General features: G+C 40.7%; 1 protein-coding gene across 6 annotated transcripts in view; it reads left to right on the top strand.

Moving 5' to 3' along the window:
- The window catches only part of Pus10 (pseudouridine synthase 10), a 66,143-nt gene that overhangs the window by 16,469 nt on the left and 27,412 nt on the right, over nucleotides 1-22,262 (top strand). For all 6 annotated transcript variants that reach the window (XM_029483165.2, XM_085829069.1, XM_029483164.2 and 3 more), the window contains 2 exons: nucleotides 16,770-16,804; nucleotides 19,575-19,686. In XM_029483165.2, the coding sequence (XP_029339025.1) occupies nucleotides 16,770-16,804; nucleotides 19,575-19,686 (147 nt within the window). The remainder of the gene's footprint in view (nucleotides 1-16,769; nucleotides 16,805-19,574; nucleotides 19,687-22,262) is intronic.

Raw genomic sequence — 22,262 nt, 5'->3', positions numbered from 1 at the left:
ACCACCATGGAAATGTACTGTATATTGGATCCAGGAATGCAGTTGAAAGCATAGTCAAGCATGTGTTTTAAATGATTAAAGACATATATTTTCTAGCTTTGCCTTTTTTACTGGCCTGCCTCCAGCTGGTATAGGTGGAGAAAGAGCAAGAAGGAAGAGGTTGGTTGCTATGGTTTTTCACTGTGTGAATGTATGCATAGGCTGCATTAAAAACAGTGAAGTCTCCTGTTTTGATTTGCATGTTTCTATACCTGTGACTCATCACACAGCATCTTTAGAACTTATAGTTGGAATCAGCGGTGTATAGAATTTAAAGGAAAGCATGAAGAAGCAAATCCCTTAAACGTGTCTCTGTTGGAGGTATCACATAGCACACGGCCACTTGCCAGCTGTGGAGAGCCTTATGATACGATTTTCGGGTACATTAACTTTTAGAACTGTGGCCTAGTGCACTAAGTTTCAGAAAAAAAAAAAAAAAAGGAACTTCTAATTTAGGCTCTTCCTATTTCTGATTTGAATGACAGAAAAGTTATGTCAACCATCTTTTAATTTTTTTAAATTTTGTTTTGAATAATATAATCTCTTTGCTTTAGATTTAGTAATTCTGTCACAATTGTATCTGAGTCATACATAGTGACAGTAAAGCATAGAACACAGCTCACAAGTACTATGTTTTTAGGAGATAAACTATGTCTTTTTAGCAAGATAAACTTTTCTTATGAGTGTAAAGCACTGACATTTTATTGAGTATTTGTATAGGCGTCTCACTCAGACATCACAGCGCTCAGAGAAGGCTGGGCTTTTGTCTTCACTTTTCTGTGATGGAATTGAAACTGAAGGTTGCATTACTGATGAATAGTAGAGTTAGGACGTGAACTCTGGACTAGCCTGTCCCAAAGAGAATACTTGTAATTGCCACTTGCCATACTGCCCACGCTGTGATTTGGTAAGATTTTAAACACCGGTTGTTTCTAGAGCAGATGCACCTTCTTTGGTACTTTCTCCAAAAACTGTGATATCTTCAAAGTTAGGGAAAGAATCCTTAGCTTTCTGTCTGTTTTTTAAACAAAACAAGGGCTCTTGTAATATCTTAACAAGAGAAATAATTTAAAGATCTAGGGAGATGGCTCAATCAGTAAAGTGCTTGCCACTCAAGTTTGAGGCCCTGAGTTCGATCCCCATGCCCATGTAAAAAGATCTCTGGTACCCAAACACCAAGCCAGGAGCACTGGATAAAGTGAGCTTGTGATATCAGCACTGGGGAGGTGGAGGAGACAAGAGGATTTCCAGAGCTTGCTGGCCAGTCAGCTTAGTCTAATTACTGAGTCCCAGGTCTCAACTAGAGAGTGTGTCTCAAAGAAACAAGTGGGAAACTTCTGAGGAGCAGTGCCCAGGCTGACCCCTGGCATCCACGTGTGCCTGCTATGGTGTGCCTATGGAAGTCATAGGGACTGGAGTCACAACTGGAGTTGTGAGCTGCCCCTGGGAATTGAACACAGGTCCTCTGGAAGACCAGCCATACACCTGACCACTGAACTATCTCTCCAGTCCCTTTCTCACATCTTAAAGATCTTTATTTATTTGTTTGGCTTGATGCAAGGTCTTACTGTGTAGCCCTTGCTGGCCTAGAACTCAGAGATATTCCTGTCTCGCTACCTCTTGTGTGTTGGGATTAAAGGCCTGTGCCACCATGACTGGCCCTGTTCTTACTTTGTTAATCATGCATATGTGCACACAAGTGTGGGTTTCTGTAGAGGCTGGAGGTTGGATCCCCTGAAGCTGTAGTTATAAGCAGCTTTAACCTGCCTGAGGTGGGGTTGAGTGCTCTGCAGTTAGTCCACGCCCTTAGGCAATGAGCCTTCTCATTTTCTTCCATTTTAAGTGATTGCCTTATAGAAAGAAAACAGGGATTACTTGGTGGGAACTGACTGGTTGGGATCTGCTGTGGAATAGAAATGCTTTCTTCTAGTTTTGAGTAAGTGCTCCTTGTACCTGCAGTAGCAGCTTCCTGCACTGTCCTTCTGGGTGTATTTGGAGCTTGATCTAAGCCCCACATAAAACAGCCACAATGCCCTAAATGCCATGCCTTTGGCTTAACATAATTTAAGAGACTTTTTAAAAATAGATAATGGTTTAAGTTTTTTCCCCTATTTTCTAGTTTTTGCCGCCTTTTGAGTGTGTGTATTTTAGAAAAATAAGTCTGTGCTTTTGTTTGACAAATAAAATCTTTTCTCTTTCTGAGAACATTGATATGTAGTTGCTGTGGTTATAATTTTCCTCTTTTCAATTTATTTTGATTTGACACATGCTTGTCTATACATACAGGGCAGATGCGATTTTTTTTATGTATTTCCACATTGTGTAATAATCAAATCAGGATAATTAATACATTGTCTTAAATATTTAGCACTTCTTTCTGGCACAAACATTTTTAAAAATGTCCCCTTCTAGCTATTCTGAAATATTTATTATTTCTTACCATAGTCATCCTGCCACTAGAGAGTTCAGAACCCATTACTCCTGACAGGTGATCTACCTCCCAGGCCCTGTGTGCTCAACCTTCTCTACCTCATCTGTGCTGTCAACTCTAGCTGGTTCATGCGTGTGTGTGTGTGTGTGTGTGTGTGTGTGTGTGCACACGCGCGCGCGCGTACTTTCTTCTGTTCTTTCTTCTTTTGTTCTCTTTTTCCTTCTTTCTTTTTGTTTATTTGTTTGCTGTTGTTTTACAAGTGTTTTCACAAATACTTTTATGAGTAATATGGAGAAAAATGTGACAAATTAATTTCTATTAGTTTGCAAGCTAATGGAATTTATATACAATCTAGACACTTAGAATGTCAATATATTATAAGGTTATATGATTATATGATGGGAAAGTGTTAGGTAGAAGAGAAGTATAAGGAAAGTTTATTATTAAACTCATATAAATATTTAATCACCTTTTTTTGAAGACAGTCCCATGTAGCCCAGGCTGGCCTCAAACTGTGTCTGTAGCTGAGAATGGCCTTCAACTCCTGATCTTCCTGCTTTCACCTCCTGAGTGCTTCATGTGTGCTAGGGAAACACTCTACACTCAAGCCCTTCATAATCCTCTCTGAACCAGAAGAGTGGGCTTTTTCACTCAGGCAGCTAAGAATAGCTGCTTATGTTTTCATACATGTATCATTGTATTCTGGTCATCTTTGCTTTGGCTACTCTTTCTCCCACCCTCTTCTCCCCTTTAAAACTAAGTTGTTTTTTTTTAAAGCATTTTACTTATTTTGTATGTGAGAGAGAGGATGTAGAACATGTGTGCTGTGGCGTGCATGTGGGAATGAGAGGGAGACTCAGCAGAGCTGGCTCATGCTTTCCATCTCTGTGGCGTTCAGAGCCTGAACTCAGGCACCGGCCTTGCATGGCAGCTGAAGGCACCATCACACCAGTCCTAACATTATAAAGATTGTTAAAAAAAAATGTGTTTTTATTATGTGTATGTGCCCAAGTGTATATGTATATGCATATGTGCCACAGAGGTCAGAAGAGGGTGTCAGGTCCCCTGGAACTGGAGTTAAGAAGGTTGTGTGAGCCACCATGTGGGTGCTGGGAACTGAACTTATGTCCTTTGCAAGAACAGCAAAATCTCTTTCCCTCTGAGTCATCTCTCCTAAATGTCTTTGTTTAATTATTTTGCTTTCTATTCTTCAGAAATTTGATTGAAGTTTCCCATACAGCCAGTCTCTGTCATTAGATCTAGCATTTAGACAGTTTGTCACCAAATTATTCTTAGGAATCTGGGGTTTTTTTCCCCCTTACTTGGTTTTAAGCCCTGTTGGCTTCTCCCTTCCCTACCTCCTTTTACCTTTTCTGCACATGTTATGTCAAAGTGTCCTAATAAAGAACTCAGAGTTCTGCCTTTGTTCCCCAGGATCTTTTAAAAATGAAGAACTCTAAGTTGTTGTTGAGAATTTCTTACATTTGTATAGTATTTATGTTGTTTCTGGCCTTTCTTCTATCCCCTAAGCCTCTTCTCTGTCTTCCTTTTAAGTTCATGACCTCTTCCTGTAATTATTATTATGACATGCATGCTTGCATTCATGCATGATTTCCCAGAGTCTGTGGTGGAAAGAAAGAACTAACTTTCATATGTACATCTGTGTGAACACACAGGGAGTAGGGGTAGGGGAGCACCCATTAATAATGTTCTAATGTCCATGTGTCTAAGGCTGACCACTTGAGATTAAATAACCTATTGGGGCTCGTCCCAGAGAGACTGGTCTTCCCTCCCTCTCAGCCATTGTTCCCTTGCAGCTCTTATATTGTGGCTGGTAATCCTTTATTGCGTTAGTGTGTGGACTGGTGGTGTCCTTATGTAGGTTTTGAGTCAATCCTAGTATTGAGGTTCTGTGAGTGCAGCATCCTTTTCATATATAGCAGACATTATCTAGCAGCAGGAATCCTGGTTCTTGGCCCCTTATAATTTTCCACTCCTCCTTCAGTGATATTCCCTGAACTCAGGTGTAGGGTCGTATTGTCAGGATACCAGCAGGGGCTGGGCACCTCATGGCCACTCCTCTGCATTTTGAACAGTGTGGGTCACCTGTGGTGCCACTGCTTCACATCACCAGAGATCTCTTGCTATGTTTGTCACTGTTGTGGTTCATAGGTTTTATAGCTATGTAAGACTATTGATTGCTGTTTCCCTTGGCATGAAAGCTAGTCCTCAGGCAATCTTCCAGGTCAGTTCTAGCTTGACTCCTCCAAGTCCTGCTTCTAAACTATGTGGTGTCTTCACAATAGGGTTTTCAAATTCTGGAAGGCAACCAAAGGAGAGAGAGTAGTCTATCTTGTTGTGGAGAGTCTCTTAGGCTCCACTGACCAACAACTTGGAGGAATTTCCCATGCCAAGCATGGGCGTTTTTGTTAGATAGTCTGTGACACTTGTAAGGGAACATCAACCTCACTTAAACTGTTTATCCATTTATATACATGCATGTGTATGTACATATGCATTTAAACACATAAAATAATGTTTATGGCTTTTTCAAAGATCCACAGTGTTTTTTATCACTGTTTTCTCCTTTTCCCTCCCTTCGCCCTCGCCTGTTAAGAGTCCCCCTTTCCTCGTAAAAGCTGGTATGTCCTACAGTTAGACTTTGTTAATAGGTGTGATTAGATTTGCCTTGCTCATTTGCCTTTTTTGACTCACACATCAGTTGCCAAGCATTAATAGCTTGAAATCAGCCCACTACAGACTCTGTTCCACTCAAATATTCATTATATTAGGCCTTAAAGTTTTGCCTAACGCTAGAATTAAACATTTGGGAGAGACCAGGAAGGCTCCAAGAATTTCTCCTTATTAAAATGTTCAGAAGCTTCACAGAAGACTGGATGGATTGGCACATGCCAGGATCCCAGCACTAAGCTGAAGCTGTAGTGTCGCAGGACTGCATGGAGAGCCACAGGCCAGCCAGGGCTGCTTGGAGAGCCACAGGCCAGCCAGGGCTGCATAGCCGATGCCTGTTTGAAAAAAAAACAAAAACAAAAACAAAAAGCAAAAAACAAAACTAAAGAACCAAATTAGAGGCAGCTTTTGCCATACTGGACTATAATCTTAGCTACTTAGGAAGGTGAGGCAGGACAGTTATGAGTTCAAAGACAGTCTGAGTAAGTTAGTGAAACTCTGACTCAGGATACAAAAAGAACAGGGACTGTAGCTCAGTATGGAGTGCTTGGCCTAGTAGGTGCCAGGTCCTAGATTCAGTTTCTAGTTTCACAGGAGGAGGAGGAAGTAGAAGAAAAAGAAGAGAATGAGGAAGAAGGAATAAAACATCTCTATTTTTAAATTACTGTACAAAGCTTCAGGCCATTGTGTTATAAAAACAATAAGCATTTTTGTTGATTATTTCATTTTGATTTTTCAGTTATACAAGTTTCCATAAGTTGCTTAATTTTCCTGTGTCACTTGCTGTAAAATGGAAAAGAGAACTTGAACCCAGTTCCAGTTCTAAGACAGTTCCAGCTGTCTTAGAATCTTATGTTTCCCAGAATACGTTCCGGTCTCCTTCTGGTCCCAGTGCTGGGCCTCCATGGGCAAACCTCTGGAAAGCAAGTGGGTGGATGGTATAGTAAACCTCAGAGCACAGGGAAAGCTTTATGTGTATGTAGGAAATGCTTCGTTAGACATTTGTAGTATGTCCCCTTAATACATTTAGAAAATGCAGGTATCAGTAGCTTGGCGTGTAACCTAACTTTTACATTATAATAATGGATCTCACTATTTGGAGAGATACCTTTCTTTAATAACGAGATTGCTGTGTAGGAGGTTTGGTGCATTTTACATTTCCCAGGTGATTCTGTTATCACAGCTTGAGCCACTAGTGCAGATGGGGAAGAAGATGGGGAACAAGTTCCAGGACAACCATGACTACATAGAGAGACCCTATAAATAAATAAGTAAATAAAAGAATGAATGAATGAATGAATAAAATAGATAAATAAATAAGTAAATAAACAAATGTTCTTCCAATAGATGAACAAAACTTATGAAATATTTTGTACAGTGAATATGCACTAGTAAAAGTTTAAAGAAGAAAAATAAGGCAAATACTCTTCCTGCTGTCGTCAATAACAGGGCTCTAGTAGTTTCCAAGCACATACACTGTGTAGCATTAGTTTCTGATCTGTCACTTTTAGTCTGTGTTTAATGAATTTGGCAATGAACTGAGATGTGTTGTTATACAAAGCAACTTGCGAGCTCGGGAATTGACTGAAATTTCTAGAAATAGTCATGAAGTTACATGACTTTTTCTTTGTAAGGTGCATGTTTTATTGGAAAGTGAAATGACCCAGCAGTATATGAAGTTAATGCTCCTCTTTCCTACTTCCAGTTCCCTAGAGCAGCATTGAAGTGTATTTTCTACACTTTCTGCTACATTCATAGAACACATGTATGCTGTATTTTAGTTTGGACTTTAATGTGGCATTCATGCTCTATGAAATTGCAACAACATGTGATGGACTCTTCAATACAGAACTCATATATGGTTCATTTATATTGCCTTAAATAGTTCATTTAACCAATTAACTGGCACTTAGATCTCCTTCAGTTTTGTTTTTTGTTTGTTTGGTTTTGTTTTTTGTTTTTTGTTTTTGTTTTTGGTTTTTTTTTTTTTTTTTTTTTTTTTTTTCGGTTTTTCAAGGCAGGGTTTCCCTGTGTAGCCCTGGCTGTCCTGGAACTCACTCTGTAGACCAGGCTGGCCTTGAACTCAGAAATCCACCTGCCCCTGCCTCCCGAGTGCTGAGATTAAAGGTGTGCGCCACCACTGCCTGGCGCTCCTTCAGATTTGATGACCAGTGAAATCCATAGTGAGGGTCTTTGCACCAGCAGCTATCTATCTGTTCTTGTCAGAAGGATGTTTACAATGAGAAATGCTGGACCAAAGGAAACTCACATCTTGAATATGGTATATGCTTACAAACTGATCTCCTAAAGAGGGAACAGTTTACAGGTGTGTGCACAGCTTCATGCCTCTAACAGCCTAGGCTGTTGTAATTTAAAATACTTTCTAACCAACTTGCAGAAGTTATCTTGTTTTAATTTATTCTTATTTGATTTTTAACCAATTTTTTTCACTAAGTATTTTACTTTTTTTAGCTTTGCTTTCTTTTTTATTTTATTTTGTTCTTTTTTATTTAAGTTACACTCCAGATTTTATTCCCCACCCCCCAATCCACCCTCCCACTGTTCCACATCCCGCACCTCCTCCCCACACCCCTGTCTCCATGAGGATGTCCCCACCCCCTATCCCCAGCCCCACCTGATCTCTAAACTCCCTGGGGCCTCCAGTCTCTTGAGGGTTAGGTTCATCATCTCTGATTGAATAAAGACATGGCAGTCCTCTGCTGTATATGTGTTGGGGGCCTCATATCAGCTGGTGTATGCTGCTTGGTTGGTTGTCCAGTGTTTAAGAGATCTCACGGGTCCAGATTAATTGAGACTGCTGGTCCTCCTACAGGGTCACCCTTCTCCTCAGCTTCTTTCAGCTTTCCCTAATTCAACCACAGGGGTCAGAAGCTTCTGTCCATTGGTCGGGTGCAAATATCTGTACCTGATTTCTTTCATCTGCTTGTTGGGAGTGCAGTCATGCTAGGTCCCTTTTTTGTGAGCGCTCCACAGCCTCAGTAATAGTGTCAGGCCTTGGGACCTCCCCTTGAGCTGGATCCCACTTTGGGCCTGTCACTGGACCTTCTTTCCTCAGGCTCTTCTCCTTTTCTATCTCTGTAATTCTTTCAGACAGGAACACTTATGGGTCAGAGTTTTGACTGTGGAATGGCAACCCCATCCCATACTTGATGTCCTGTCTTCCTGCTGGAGGTAGGCTCTATAAGTTCCCTCTCCCTACTGTTGGTCATTCCATCTAAGGTCCCTCCCTCTGAGTCCTCAGAGTCTTTCACCTCCCAGGTCTCTGGAGGGTTCCCCCAACCTCTGCCTCCGCAGGTTGCCTGCTTCCATTCTTTCTGCTGGCCCTCAGTGCTTCAGTCCTTTTCCCTCATTCAGTACCAGATCAGGTTCTCCTCCTACCCCTGCTTTCCCTCAGGTTTCTCCCTCCCTCCCCACTTGTGATTGCTTTCTTCTCCCTCCCAAGTGGGACTGAGGCATCCTCACTTGGGCCCTTCAGCTTGTTGACCTTTTTGATTTCTGTGGGCTATATCTTGAGTATTGTGTAATTATCATCATCATCATCATTATTATTATTGGCTAATATCTGCTTATTAGTGAGAACATACCATGCATGTCCTTTGGGTCTGAGTTATCTCACTCAGGATATTTTCTAGTTTCATCCATTTGCCTGCAAAACTCAGGATGTCCTCGTTCTTAATAGCTGAATAGTATTCCATTGTGTAAATGAATCACATTTTCTGTATCCATTCTTCTGTCGTGGGACATCTGGGTTGTTTCCAACTTCTGGGTATCACAAATAAGGCCGCTATGAACACAGTGGAACATGTGCCCCTGTGGCATAGTGGGGCATCTTTTGGGTATATTCCCAAGAGTGGTATAGCTGGGTCTTCAGGTAGCTCTATTTCCAATTTTCTGAGGAACCTCTGGATTGATTTCCAGAGTGGTTGTACCAGTTTGCAATCCCGCTAGCAATGGAGAAGTGTTCCTTTCTCCACACCCTCTCCAACTTGTGTTGTCACCTGAGGTTTTGATCTTAGCCATTCTGATTGGTGTAAGGTAGAATCTCAGGGTCGTTTTGATTTACATTTCTCTGATCACTAAGGACTTTGAACATTTCTTTAGGTGCTTCTCAGCCATTCGAGATTCCCCTGTTATGAGTTCTCAGTTTAGTTCTATGCGCCATTTTTTGATTGGATTGTTTATTTTTTTGGTGATTAGCTTCTTGAGTTCTTTATATATTTTGGTTATTAGCTCTCTATCAGATGTGGGATTAGTGAAGTTTTTTTTTTCCCTAATCTGTAGGTTGCCAATCTGTCTTATTGACTATGTCCTTTGTCTTACAGAAGCTTTCCACTTTCTGAGATCCCATTCATCAATTCTTGATCTTAGAGCATGAGCCATTGGAGTTCATTGGAAATTTCCCCCTGTGCCAATGAGTTCAAGCCTCTTTCCCACTTTCTCTTCTATTAGATTCAGTGTATCTGGTTTTATGTTGAGGTCCTTGATCCACTTGGACTTGAGCTTTGTGCAGAGTGACAAATATGGTTCTATTTTCATTTTTCTACACACAGACAGCCAGTTAGACCAGCACCATTTATTGAAGATGCTTTCCTTTTTCCATTGTATATTTTTGGCTTCTTTGTCAAAAATCAAGTGTCCATAAGTTTGATCAACATGTCTGTCTCTGTACCAATACCATGCAGTTTTTATCACTATTGCTCTGTAGTAAAGCTTGAGGTCAGGGATGGTGATTCCCCCAGCTGTTCTTTTATTGTTAAGAATTATTTTTGTTATTCTGAGTTTTTTGCCTTTCCAGATGAATTTGAGAATTGCTCTTTGCATGTTTTTGTTGGGGTTTTGATGGGGATTGCATTGAGTCTGTAGATTGCCTTTGGTAGGATGACCATTTTTACTATGTTAATTCTGCCAATCCATGAGCATGGGAGAGCTCTTCATTTTCTGATTTTACTTTATTTTTATATTTTTATTTATTTTAGTGTCTTATGTGAGTGTTTTGCCTGCATGTGCGTTTGTGCACCAAATGCGTGTCTGTACCTGGGGAGGTAAGAAAAGGGCTTTGGGTTCCCGAGGAGCAGAGTTTCTAAAGGTTGTGACCTACTATGTTGACTCTGAGTTGAACTTCTCCAAGAACAATCAATTGCTCTTAACCTCTGAGCCAGTTTTACTTTTTAAGCAGGTTCCCATGCAATCCAGGCTTCCCTTCAACTTGCTATAGAGCCCAGTGGCTCTGACCTTGAACTCCTGACCCTCCTGACTCTCCCTGCCAAGTACTGGAAACTATTTGTGTTCTTTTCCCACATTTTAATCTTTGCATCTGATATTTTAAAAATTGAGCAGTAAGAGCTGCCTGGGCATGGCATTGCTAGGCTTTGCCTGCTCTATGTTTTCAGCCTATCATTTGTCATTTACTTTTGTTTATGGTCAATTCAGCAAGTATAAATTTATAGTTTTTATAAAACTTTGGTTTAGGGAAAGTTTTTCTCTAATTTTTCAATTTATGTCTCTCAATTATGTAATATTTAATCTTAGGTATTTGTGAATGTATATGTTCTAAATCTTAGTTGAGAGTTCAGTGGGATCTATATTTCCTGTAACATTTTCTTATTTGGTTATTAGGAAAGTTGTATGCATGTTTGTGTGCACACACACATACTCACACATACTCACACATGCTCCAGTACTCACATGTGTTGTTTATCTTTTGATATCTCAGTCCTATGATACTGCTAGTTGAGTTGACTGTCTTAAGTATACAGTTAAATTATTCCTTACTAAATAATTTTGTTTGAGATGTACATTTTTGCAGGGTGTTATGTTGACAGGTAATGAATTTGTTGTGTTTGTTAGTGATTTAAACGAATGAGAAAATTTTAAAATGTGTACTTTCACTTTATGATATGATAAATAATGACAGGTACAGCTAACATAAGCAGGGTATTTGGAATCCTCAGAAACTTTTCCGAGTGTGACAGGTCATGTAATCAAACTTTTGGAGAACCCTGGTCTAGGTGTGTGTCTGATTTGGGTTTCTGTTGCTATGGCCAAAAGCAGGTTGGGGAGGAAAGGGTTTGTTAGGCCTATGCTTCTGAATCCGCTGTCCATCATGGAAGGAGCTCAGGACAGGAACCCAGACCGGGTAGGAGTCTGGAGACAGGAACTGATGCAGGCCATGGAGCGCTGCTGCTTACTGGATTGCTTTCCATGGCTTGCTCAGGCTGCTTTCTTGTAGAACCCAGGACCACCAGCCCAGGGATGGTTCCACACATAATGGGCTGGGCCCTCCCTCATCAATCACTAATTAAGGAAATATACTACAACTAGATTATATATATATATAATTTTTTTTTTGGTTTCTCTGTGTAGCCTTGGCAGTCCTCGAACTGACTCTGTAGACGAGCCTGGCCAGAACTCACAGAGATCCACCTGCCTCTACCTCCCAAGTGCCGGGATTAAAGGTTGTACGACCATTTGCCAGGCTCCTACAGCTAGATCCTATGAGGTATTTTCTTAACTAAGGTTCTCTCCTTTCAGATGACTCTTGTTTGTGTTAAGTTGACATAAAACTAGCCAGGACAGTGTAACAACTTTCCTTTTTTGTGAGTTCATGTATTCATCTTCTGTATTGCAAATGCAGTCGTCTCTGTTTTTACTCATTTATTGTTTGTCCCTGGATGCTCATGAGCTGAGCTGCAGCTAGAAATCCTGGCCTACTTGGTTTGGTTCCTTGGGGCTGTTTTTTTTCTGTTTGCACAGGTGCTCTAGATGAGCTAGTATTCATTTGAAATCAATTCTGTCATTTTCTCTTCCCCCTAATGCTGATATGATTCCATATACCCCCACCTTGCTTCTCTCAGACTCTTAGCTTCTGGCCTCTTTTCCTCTAATTGTTGCTACCCACGTGTATAATGACTTGTGTGCATATGATTAGAGTAGACCACTTGGTATTACATAGCCACTTGGGAGGATCATCCCTGGGGAAGAGAATTTCCTCTTACAGCATTTCTTAGTAACCTGTAGCTCTTTGTCTAGGGTTGAGGCCCCATGAGACTTCTCCTTCCATTGCTATTAGCATGTGTGTTGGTGTTCTTGTCCATGTCTTTTGATGGTGGCCTGTAGGAAGACATGGGATTCTCTAGTCACGGGATGGAAGAGTTAGGAACTTCTCCAAAGAAGTTGCTGCCTGTTATAGGCCAGTCTTGTCTTATGATGGTTGAGTGAATTTGTGGAACAGTGCTGTGGGGACCTGGAAGCCTATAGGACTAAGATTGAGTCACTGAGTTTTGTAAGGGTAGGTATTCCAACACCAAGCTCAAAGGAAAATATAGTTGCAACTCCCAACTATACCTGTTGGCAGCAGATGGTCCTTGCTTCACTAATGTTTTCAATTCTAGAATTATCTGGATTCAGTTGCTAAGTTATAGCTCATGAATAGTTTTCTTCACAGGCATTCTGCCTATTTGAATCACCCTCCCTACCTTTTCTTCCACCCCACTCATGCATGGAATTTCCTAGTTCCCAGTCGAATCTTTGAGAGCAAAGAAAACAGAAGTTTTGGAAGGCACAGTGGAAAGCCTTAAAACTCACAACATAGTCATTCTAGTAACTTGTAGATATACCTGTAACCTAATTGGGCCCTGCAGATTTATTCTGTCTGTGTTGATCTGTCCTTGCTTTCCCTGTCTTTCCTAGTTCACAAAAGCCTTTTAACACTCCCCAGTTTTATTGCAACATAGTGGGGGAACCTAGAGTAAAGGAAGTCTTAGTGTCTTGTTTCATTTTCTTTTTCTCAATCCCTCAGAGAAAAACAGAGGAGTGCTCTCTCTCCCCCCCCCCCCCCGTGTGTGTGTGTGTGTGTGTGTGTGTGTGTTTGTTTGGGACATGAGCTATGAAAACAAAGGCATTTTGATGCCCCTAACTGCCCACACAACTGTTAGCATTCCCTACTGAGAGAAGTCCATATGTATACCATCTTTGTTGTAAATAAATTGAAGAGATGTGAGCTTCAAGGTTTCAATGACATTGCTAGTATTAGAAACTTCCAAATGCCTGCTGTTGTGGAGTCCTGCCAGTCTGCGACTTTCTTACCTCTTTAACTTTTTTTTTAGTGCATGTGTGTTTGTTGCATATGTGTATGTATGTGCACTGTGTGCATGCAGTGCCCACAACCAGCCAGAAGAGGACATGGGACCCCAGGAAACTGGAGTTACAAAGGGTTGTAAACTGTGGGTGTTGGGAATTGAGCCTGGGTCCTTTAGAAGAGCATCCAGTGCTCCTAGCTTCTGAACCATCTTTCCAGCCCCTTTCCTTACTTCTCAAAGTCACCTCTGTGCTCATTCTTCAGCAGCTGTGCTATAACACGTTATTCCTTGCTTGAATCACTGGTTTATTACCAGGTGTCTTTGGCTTGCTTAATTCATGTCTTCCTTCATCCTTCAATCCCAGTGAGTGTTTCTGGGGACAGATAAGCTCATCCTGCCCCATTATATGAAATGCTTTTGAGTTTGCCTTAGCATGGAATCTTACTGTGTCCCTATGTGTGGGGACAGTGGTCCTGTGAACTAAGTTCCTGACTCTTCCTTTGCCTCCCTTGCCACCCAGTCTTAGCATTGTTAGAACTCCCAGAGCCTTCCTAGCACCCTTTGGCTTTGCACCATAGAATATACTTTCTCCATTGGTTACCCAGGCGGTTCTCGGAACCAGTTCCTCAAAACTCAGCATGTATGACAGGGGGTCCTGTCCTCAGATATAACCCAGTGATGTTATCACCTCCACCCCCCATGCTACTAATGTGTCTTGTCATTTCACTGCCTTTCTTTTTATTTTATGAGTTTGCTCATAGACAAAGACTTGTCTGTCTTTCTGCATGTCAGTGAGATCTTACTACACAGGAGGTACCCCCACCAATGACAAAGTGTTGAAGCCTTTTACCTATGACTTAAGATATGCAGCTTTTGTTCTCTCCCAGACATCTTTGTTACAGACCTAGATGTCTATAGGGGCCAGGTAGGAAATAAGAAATAAAGAGTGGGCTGGTCATTTTCTCTTCATGTTTCCGGGATATGACTATCTTTTTAATAATATTTTTCATTTATTCTTTGAAAGTTCATACATGTATATGGTGTATCTTGATTATTTCCAAGCCAGACCTTCCTTTCCTCTCCCTCAGACTCTGAAACTCAGGACTTTGTTGTGTTAAATTTCCCTATGTGTGATAAATGTCGGCACAAGTGGTTCTCCGTCATTTCCCTACACTGACACATAAGAAATGTGAATATGCCATATGATGCCTGATGAGTTGTGTAGACTCATGTCTACACAATGTTGCTTTTGTACACTGCTGTGCGTATGAACGTGGCTCTTCCTATGTTTTGGTTTTAGTCTTCAGGTTCATGTCCTGATTTGACACTGGAAAGATACTGAGTTCTCCAGTTTTGTCTGTCTTAATTACTAGTCTTGTTGCCTGTCTTAGTTACGAGTCTCAGCCGAGGGTGGGAAGGGGTTATTTTGGCTCAGAGTTCCCAGAGGTTTGTGGCCAGGAAGAAGTGGCAGCATGTACAGCAGGTGGCTGGTCATGATGTGTCTAGTCAGGAAGCTCAGCGAGAGATGGGTTCTAGTCCCCAGCTCACCCTCTCCTTTGTATTTAGAAGAGCGGTCAGTAGCATCCAGGCTGTGTTACCAGCAGACACAACACCTCAGCAAGCAGTTGGTCAACTTCCCTAGGATTTGCCTAGGTAAAATGAATTCTCAGCTAATGTTAAGCTAAGTCTAGGATTAAACTATGTGGCTCCTGAACTTTTAGGAGGTAACATATTGCCTCTAGCAGCAAATTTGATTAAACTTGTTAACTTTAATGCCATTTGATTCTGTTGGGGCAGAAGAATTTATTGACTACTCTAGAGAAGGGATTCTTCCCCCCAGCTGTGTAAAGAGTAGAACAGTTATTAAAGTTTTCTTGGTGAGCTGGAAAGGAGAGACATGCTTCTTTTCCTAGGCAGAAACAGGTCTGTGGCCTAATTAACATGTGGTAAAATGGAATAATTGAATAATACTGACTTCTTGGGGATTCAGCCTTTTATCTACTGCTGTGTGATTAGTTTTTTCCAACCTGCAGCTTGCTTGAGCAGGGAGTCTACAGAGGATTAGGAAGGAAAAACTTGTTAGCAAAGTTCTGAAGGCTTTTGATTTAATTTTGTACTGCCCATGGTTATCTGGTTTCCCTAAGCAACCTCCAGTTTTCTGCCACTTTATAATCATGATGTGATAAGATAAACTGATGCCTTCATGAGGAAGTAACTCAAAAGAAGAGACAGAAAGGTCACTAAAAAGTTCAGAGGAGCCAGGTGTTGTGGTGCACACATCTAGTCCCAACACTTTGGAGGCAGTGCAGGTAGATCTCTTGAATTCAAGGCCAGCATAGTCTACACGGTGAGTTCCAGGCCAGCTAGGTTTACACAATGAGAACCTGTCTCAAAACAACAAAAATGAAGAGGAAGGAGTATGAGATTGTGCCCAACGAGTTTTCTATAGCTCATATTGGCCAGTGAGGAAGACTCTGGAATTACCATAGCAGTATGGGGGGTGCAAAGGAATGAATCGAATCCTGCAACCGTAAGGGGGCATCTGATTTGTATTGTAACAACCACAACCTCTCCTTAGTGGTCTAGCTAGAGCTCAGCACTCAGTGTCGCTGTAATGGCTGATGTGTATTAAGTATGTGCTTACTAAGTAGTAGCCTGCCTGTATGTATGCGCATACCTGGCACCCATCAGGGCCAGAGAGGAGTGAATGAGGCTGTGAGCGCCTGTGTGAATGCTGGGAACCATACTCAGGTCCTCTGGAAGAACGGCCTGTGTTTATAGTCTCTGAGCTGCCTCCAAAGTTTTGCAAGTTTTAATTATTCTTTCCCAGAATAAGTTTTCCCTAACACTGCAGAATTTTTAAGTGCATGAAAAAAGTTGAAATGTCAACCCATATTAGATTCTATAATTAGTGCAATTTTACTACATTTATTTTATTATATATTTTATTGTATATCTATTATTTCATTCGGGTAAGTTTGTCTTTGTTTTTGATGTATTTCAGAGAGTTGCAGGCAGAAATACTACATTAACTCCTGACCATATAAATATATCATGAGCCAGATAGAGCTATAAAAAAATGAAAAGGAGATTCTTCAGTTCTATGATTTAGAAGTAGTATGTGTGTGTGCAGTCACCTTGGGCTGTTGTTTTTTTGAGATAGGGTCTTATGTCGATCAGGTTTGCCTCAAACTTGCTAGGTAGCCAAGGCTGGCCTTGAACTTCTGATCTTCCTGCCTCTCCCAAGTGCTAGGTTTGTTGGTGTATACCACAAGGCCTTGCTACTTTCGATTCCTAGTCCACAGCAAGTCAGCACTGCAAAGTGAAGTCTTATGTGTTTTTATTTGAACGGAGCCTGAGGCCACTGCAGTAAATACTGGCTCATCATCTAATAAGAGGAAGCTTAATTAGCAAATTGTTTAAGCCCTTTGCTAAGGATGTTGAAGCTTCATTGTTACTGAATACTTTCCCTTTTCTCTTTTTTCTGGGTCTGACTGACTTGCCTACAGCATGCTGCATGGTTGCTGGTAAAACAGGAAATGGGGTAAGTAATTGAAGTAGGGAGTTTTTACAGTCATTTAAATACAAGCTGCCTAGTTCTTAGATTACTTTTACTATGCTACTGCTCCCTCATCTTTTCGAGTAGACTCAGTAGCTATAGAGACATTGGCACATGAGATACTTTCTCTATGTACCATGACAAGTTTGCTTCCGTACAAAGCAAGGACCAAGTGCCTTACACTGCCCCGACCGACTCAGTAGATGTGACTGTAGAGACAGATTTACAGCATTAGGCATTTTTTGAATGTAGTTTGGGAGGCTATCTTAAGATAATAAATTTTAGATTTGTACTTGAAGCTAAGTTATAAATAAAACTAGATGATAAACCATGAAAAGTAAAATTCTGCTTAGGTCACGTAAGACCCCCGAACCTAGGCCTCTGCTCAAGTCCCGGGATGAGCTGGCCGGCACTCCAATGACCCCAAAACCACACCTGATGCAAACTGCAAGAGGTTTTATTATCAGCTAGCTGAGGACGAACTCCTCTTGAGCCATGCAGGGCAGGGGAGTTCGACCCCCCCCCCCCCCAGCGGTAACAGTAGGGGGCTTTTAACAGCTAGCTGAGGAGTTGGGAGGAATTGGGTGGAGTTGGGAGGAGTTGGGAGGAGTTGGGAGGAGTTGGGAGGAGTTGGGAGGAGTTGGGAGGAGAGTTCCTCTCTTCCAGATGTCCTTGGTAAAATTACAATTATTGCATCTCTGGCTGTAAGACTCAGAAACAAAAAGGCTTTTTGCTGGCTATAGAGACAAAGAGCTTCTTTCTGGCTCTATTTTTAGAGATCAGGGAAAACAAGCTTGGGGAACGTCCAGGGGCTTTACCTCCCAGGGGGAAATGCTCTAAGTCAGGGTCTCACAGTCAGAGCAACTGTGAGTTTATACATAATACATTGGCAATCTCTTACAGGCTTTGGAATTTAGATCTTTGGATTTAAGGAATGTAATATGGTGTTAAATGCAATGTATAATATATACCTTTCTCAGGAATGTACTATGTAGTTAAATGAATTATTTCTGTAGTGAAGAAAACCACACATCAAGTTATGTAAAAAGAATCTTACATGTTCAAATCAGGATTTGGTTGCCAGCTGCATTTAAAAAAACCTGTTAATTCTTCAGAGTTTTGTTTTGTTTTTAACTAAACATTCTGTGACTTAAAGAGTTTGATTATTGGAGGTTCCTGTGTACTTCAGTGAGAAAAACCCAGAAGAAAACAGCTTTCTATATTAGAAGCTTATCTGTGGTTCTGAGGTTTATAGAAAAAGAATAGTTAACCTATATTTTTTGTTGTTGTTGTTTATTTTGTATTTTATGTCTGAATCTTCCATTTTAAAAGGAACAATAATCACATATTTCTCAAAGACTGCAGGCTTAATGAGGTTTTATGTTTCTAAGTTTCAAAGCCTAAAAATTTAGGTATAACAATTTTTTTTAAGTTTATAGAAAATAATGTTTTAACAGGATTAGCTTTTGCTGTAGCTCTTTAGATTCTCAGGTTTATAAACAATTTTAAAATAGTTTATTTTTCTGTTTCTACTTTTTATCCTTTAAAATATATCTTCTTGGGGCTGGAGAGATGGCTCCATAGTTGAGAACACTTGCTACTCCTCCAGGGGATCCTAGTTTGATTCCTAGTACCCACACAATCTCTCCCAGATCAGTTCATTGTAACTACTACCTAACTGACTATTTCTGGCCTGCAGTTAGTAGTTTCTGCTGGACTTGCCAATTGTAAGGGGTATTGTTTTAGGTAATAACTCCATCAGTGAAGATTAGACAGTAAGATGGAACTCAGGGCCGAATGTGCTAGCACTCACCTTTAGTCCCAGCACTCAGGTGGCAGAGCCAGGCAGAGCTCTGAGTTCAAGGTCAGCGTGGTGTACCTGAGTTCCAGGACAGCCAGGACTACATAGAGAAATCCTGTCTCCAAACAATAACGACAACAAAAACAAATAAAAGAGATTACTCATGATTGGACTCTGCCCTAGCTGTTGTCACAAGAAGTCCTGTGACTGGCCATCATGGTGTTCGGTATTTTCATTACTTGAATGATAAAGGCTTGTTAGTTGAGTAATAATAACTTGAGGTAGTAGATCAGGTTTAGTAATGCTATACTCTGTATTTACTTCCTCAGATCCTTTTTATTAACAATTGTAGGTTGCATACTAAAGCTAGCTCTCATAATGGGCATTTATCCAGATGTATTGGGTCATGAATAGATTTTAGGGAAATGTGAGATCATTATTTAACTCATATTACATAGGTGAACATTTCAGAATGTTGACACTTGAGGATATAATGTTTCTTCCTAGGCAGTGGGGGCATTGGGGACACTGCAGCTTTTACTTTGGTACCCATAAATAAGCCCCATTGTTAGCAAGGGAGGAGATACAAGTGTTTGTAGCATGGATATAACATTGTATTAGTTTTGTAATTCCAAGCAGTAAACATTAACTTTATTTGACCTTTCCAGAATGTATAAATCTTGGAATTCCAACTCAGGAAAATATATTAGTGTGCTTTTTTTTCATTGAATCTTCAAAAATAGGCTCACGTGCCACTAAAAATGCCAGTTCTTTGCTGTCTTTAAAGTACAGGCCTATGAAGTGAGGAATTTTTGTTGGGTTTATTTAATTTTTTATCTACTGTATAAAACAGTGCCTGACACATAGTAGGTACTCATTCTTTTAAAACAATTGCATATACTTTTCTCTTTAATGTGAACAATGAAGTTTTTAATGAATTCTTTTATTATTCAGAAAGCAGAGTCTGTCCCTGGGAAGAAATGATGTAGTCCAGCTGAAAGAAGCCTACAAGTGGATAACTCACCCCCTGTTTTCAGAGGAGCTGGGCGTTCCCACTGATGGAAAGGTATCAGACAATGGCCAGTGGCACTAGTGACCTCTGGGTCATTGCTTCACCTCACTAATGCTGGATACCTGGTTACCAGAAGCTTGTATAACTCTGTGAAGGTCTCTGAAGGTTTAAATATTCATTTAGAACTCTCTAAATTGATGTTAAGGCCTCTTATTTGTGATCCAGGACACTTAGAAAGATAACAAATACTGGGGTTTAGCTGGAAGGACAGATTTACTGATACAAAGCAATCAATCTATTAAAACCTGACCAGGGAGCCAGGAAGATGGCTCCGTGGGTAAAGGTGCTTGCCATGAAGCCTCATGAACTGACTTCAGTTCTTGACACCCACTTGGTGACAGGAGAGAATCATTTACCACAGGTTATCCTCTGACCTACAGACAGAGAGACAGACAGATACACATACTCACATACTACACATACCAAATATACTCATGCACACATAAACATATGCACAAGCATATGCTCACATGTACATGCACAGGGTCTAAAAGAAAACCTAAGCAAATATTGAATTAATTCTAGACTATTTGATGGATTATCTGTGCTTAACTTGCTTTGAAATACATTGACATTTGGTTTTCAACTACAGTGAAATGGGTTTATTCCATAATACCTGAGTTACTTCAAGTCTCTGTTTCTAGGCCTTTGAATCTGGGACACCTGGCCACTGTTCCAGTTCTAGAGATAGTCTGGCCTCAGTCCTGGGAGAGCTGACCAGGTTTACCCTGTGTAAATACAGGGCAGGTGCCCAGCTTACAAGACATTAGGCTTCCCTAGTCCAGGGTCACTGCTCATTTTGCATGAAGGGGATTCCCCAAGTATTAGAAATATTCCTACTCAAGTAAAGTCACAACACCGTCTTCTAAAGCTAACCAGGTTTTTGAAAACCATTCTAAATGATATGTATGCTCTATATCATTGTAAAAGTAATCCCTTTAATTTTTTATTGCTTTTTGAGACAGGGTCTTATAACTCAGGTGGGACTCAAACTTACTGTGTAACTGAGAACTCCTGACCCTTTTGCCTCCCCTTCTCAAGTGCTGCGACCAGCAGGATCAGCTCTTTAAGTGGAATACAGGAAGAATAGAGTAAAACTACCTCACAGATGGTCTGAGAGGGGAACAAAATAATGAAAGTACTTTGGAAATTAGAGAAGTCATTAATAAACTGTTCTTACCTCAAATTTCAGTTTTGAAGCAGATAATTTTAAATTTTACGTACTGAGTCAAAGAACAGGAAGTGGGAGACAGAAGACCTAATAACGCGTGAGTAGGTTCAGCTGGTCTTCTTTACTGGAAAATACTTGGCTCGTTTTTTTTGTTGTGTAGATTAGGATACAGAACAAAACAGAAACCATTTGTCACTGTGATTCTAGAGACTAGGTGTGGTAAAGGCCCTCTGAGCTTAGTGTCTTGAGAACTCAATAAAAAGACAGCTGCCTTGTGACATTTATAGCTTTTGCTTCAGTATCAAATTTTGAATAGTCTGCAAAGGTAAGATGTGTAGAGCATGAAATTATTCACATACAAAAATTCTTGCTGCAGCAATTTTTTAAAATGCATGAATATTTTCTATAACTTAATGTCTCACAGTCCTTATAACTGAAAGTTATCCATGAAGTAAGATTAATAAGACAGTTTTCCAAAACATCTAATTAGAAGTGGCTAGTGAGAATCATACCAAACAGCTTATGGTCTCACCCTGGTGGGATGGGATTGGAAAACCATCTTGTATTTGATTATTTTATAATGGGGAAATATCACTTTTGAAAAAACAAAAATTGAAAATACTTTTTTTTGTTGGTTTGTTTTTCGAGACAGGGTTTCTCTGTGTAGCCCTGACTGTCCTGGAGCTCACTTTGTAGACCAGGCTGGCCTCGAACTCAGAAATCTGCCTGCCTCTGCCTCCCGAGTGCTGGGATTTAAGGCGTGCGCCACCACACCCGGCTAAAAATACTTTTTTAAAAGTCAAATTTGAATATTTCAAGAATAGACTTGAAGGCTGGGGAGATAGTTGGTGTTTGCCACACAAACATTTGGACCAGAGTGAAGATGGCTAAGGCTGCATAAACGCCGAGCAGAGGTGGATCCCCAGAGTGTGCTGGCCAGCCTGGTCTAACTCCATCTCAGAAGATCAGGCTAGCCTCTCGTCTCCACATACACATGGACATGTGCACTCACACACACACAGACACACAGATACTTGCAGATACATGCACAGACACACATACACACATACATACATACACACACACACAGAGGCTTCATCCAGACTTAAAGATTTGAACAAAATTTCTTTGTCCTGCTAGCAATTGTTCAGGGACCTGGAATGTCTCTTTGATTTTTAGTTATCTCCTTCCAGCTCCTGAAATTTTTTTAAAGATTTATTTATTTATTATATGTAAGTACACTGTAGCTTTCTTTAGACACTCTAGAAGAGGGAGTCAGATCTTGTTACAGATGGTTGTGAGCCACCATGTGGTTGCTGGGATTTGAATTCAGGACCTTCGGAAGAGCAGTTGGTGCTCTTAACCACTGAGCCATCTCTTTAGCACCCCAGCTCCTGAA

This window comes from Mus caroli, unplaced genomic scaffold, assembly GCF_978045245.1.
Source record: "Mus caroli unplaced genomic scaffold, Mus_caroli_1 scaffold_13, whole genome shotgun sequence".
Taxonomy (NCBI): domain Eukaryota; kingdom Metazoa; phylum Chordata; class Mammalia; order Rodentia; family Muridae; genus Mus; species Mus caroli.
Note: the sequence above shows the minus strand (reverse complement) of the source record. Positions and strands in the feature narration are given on the sequence as shown.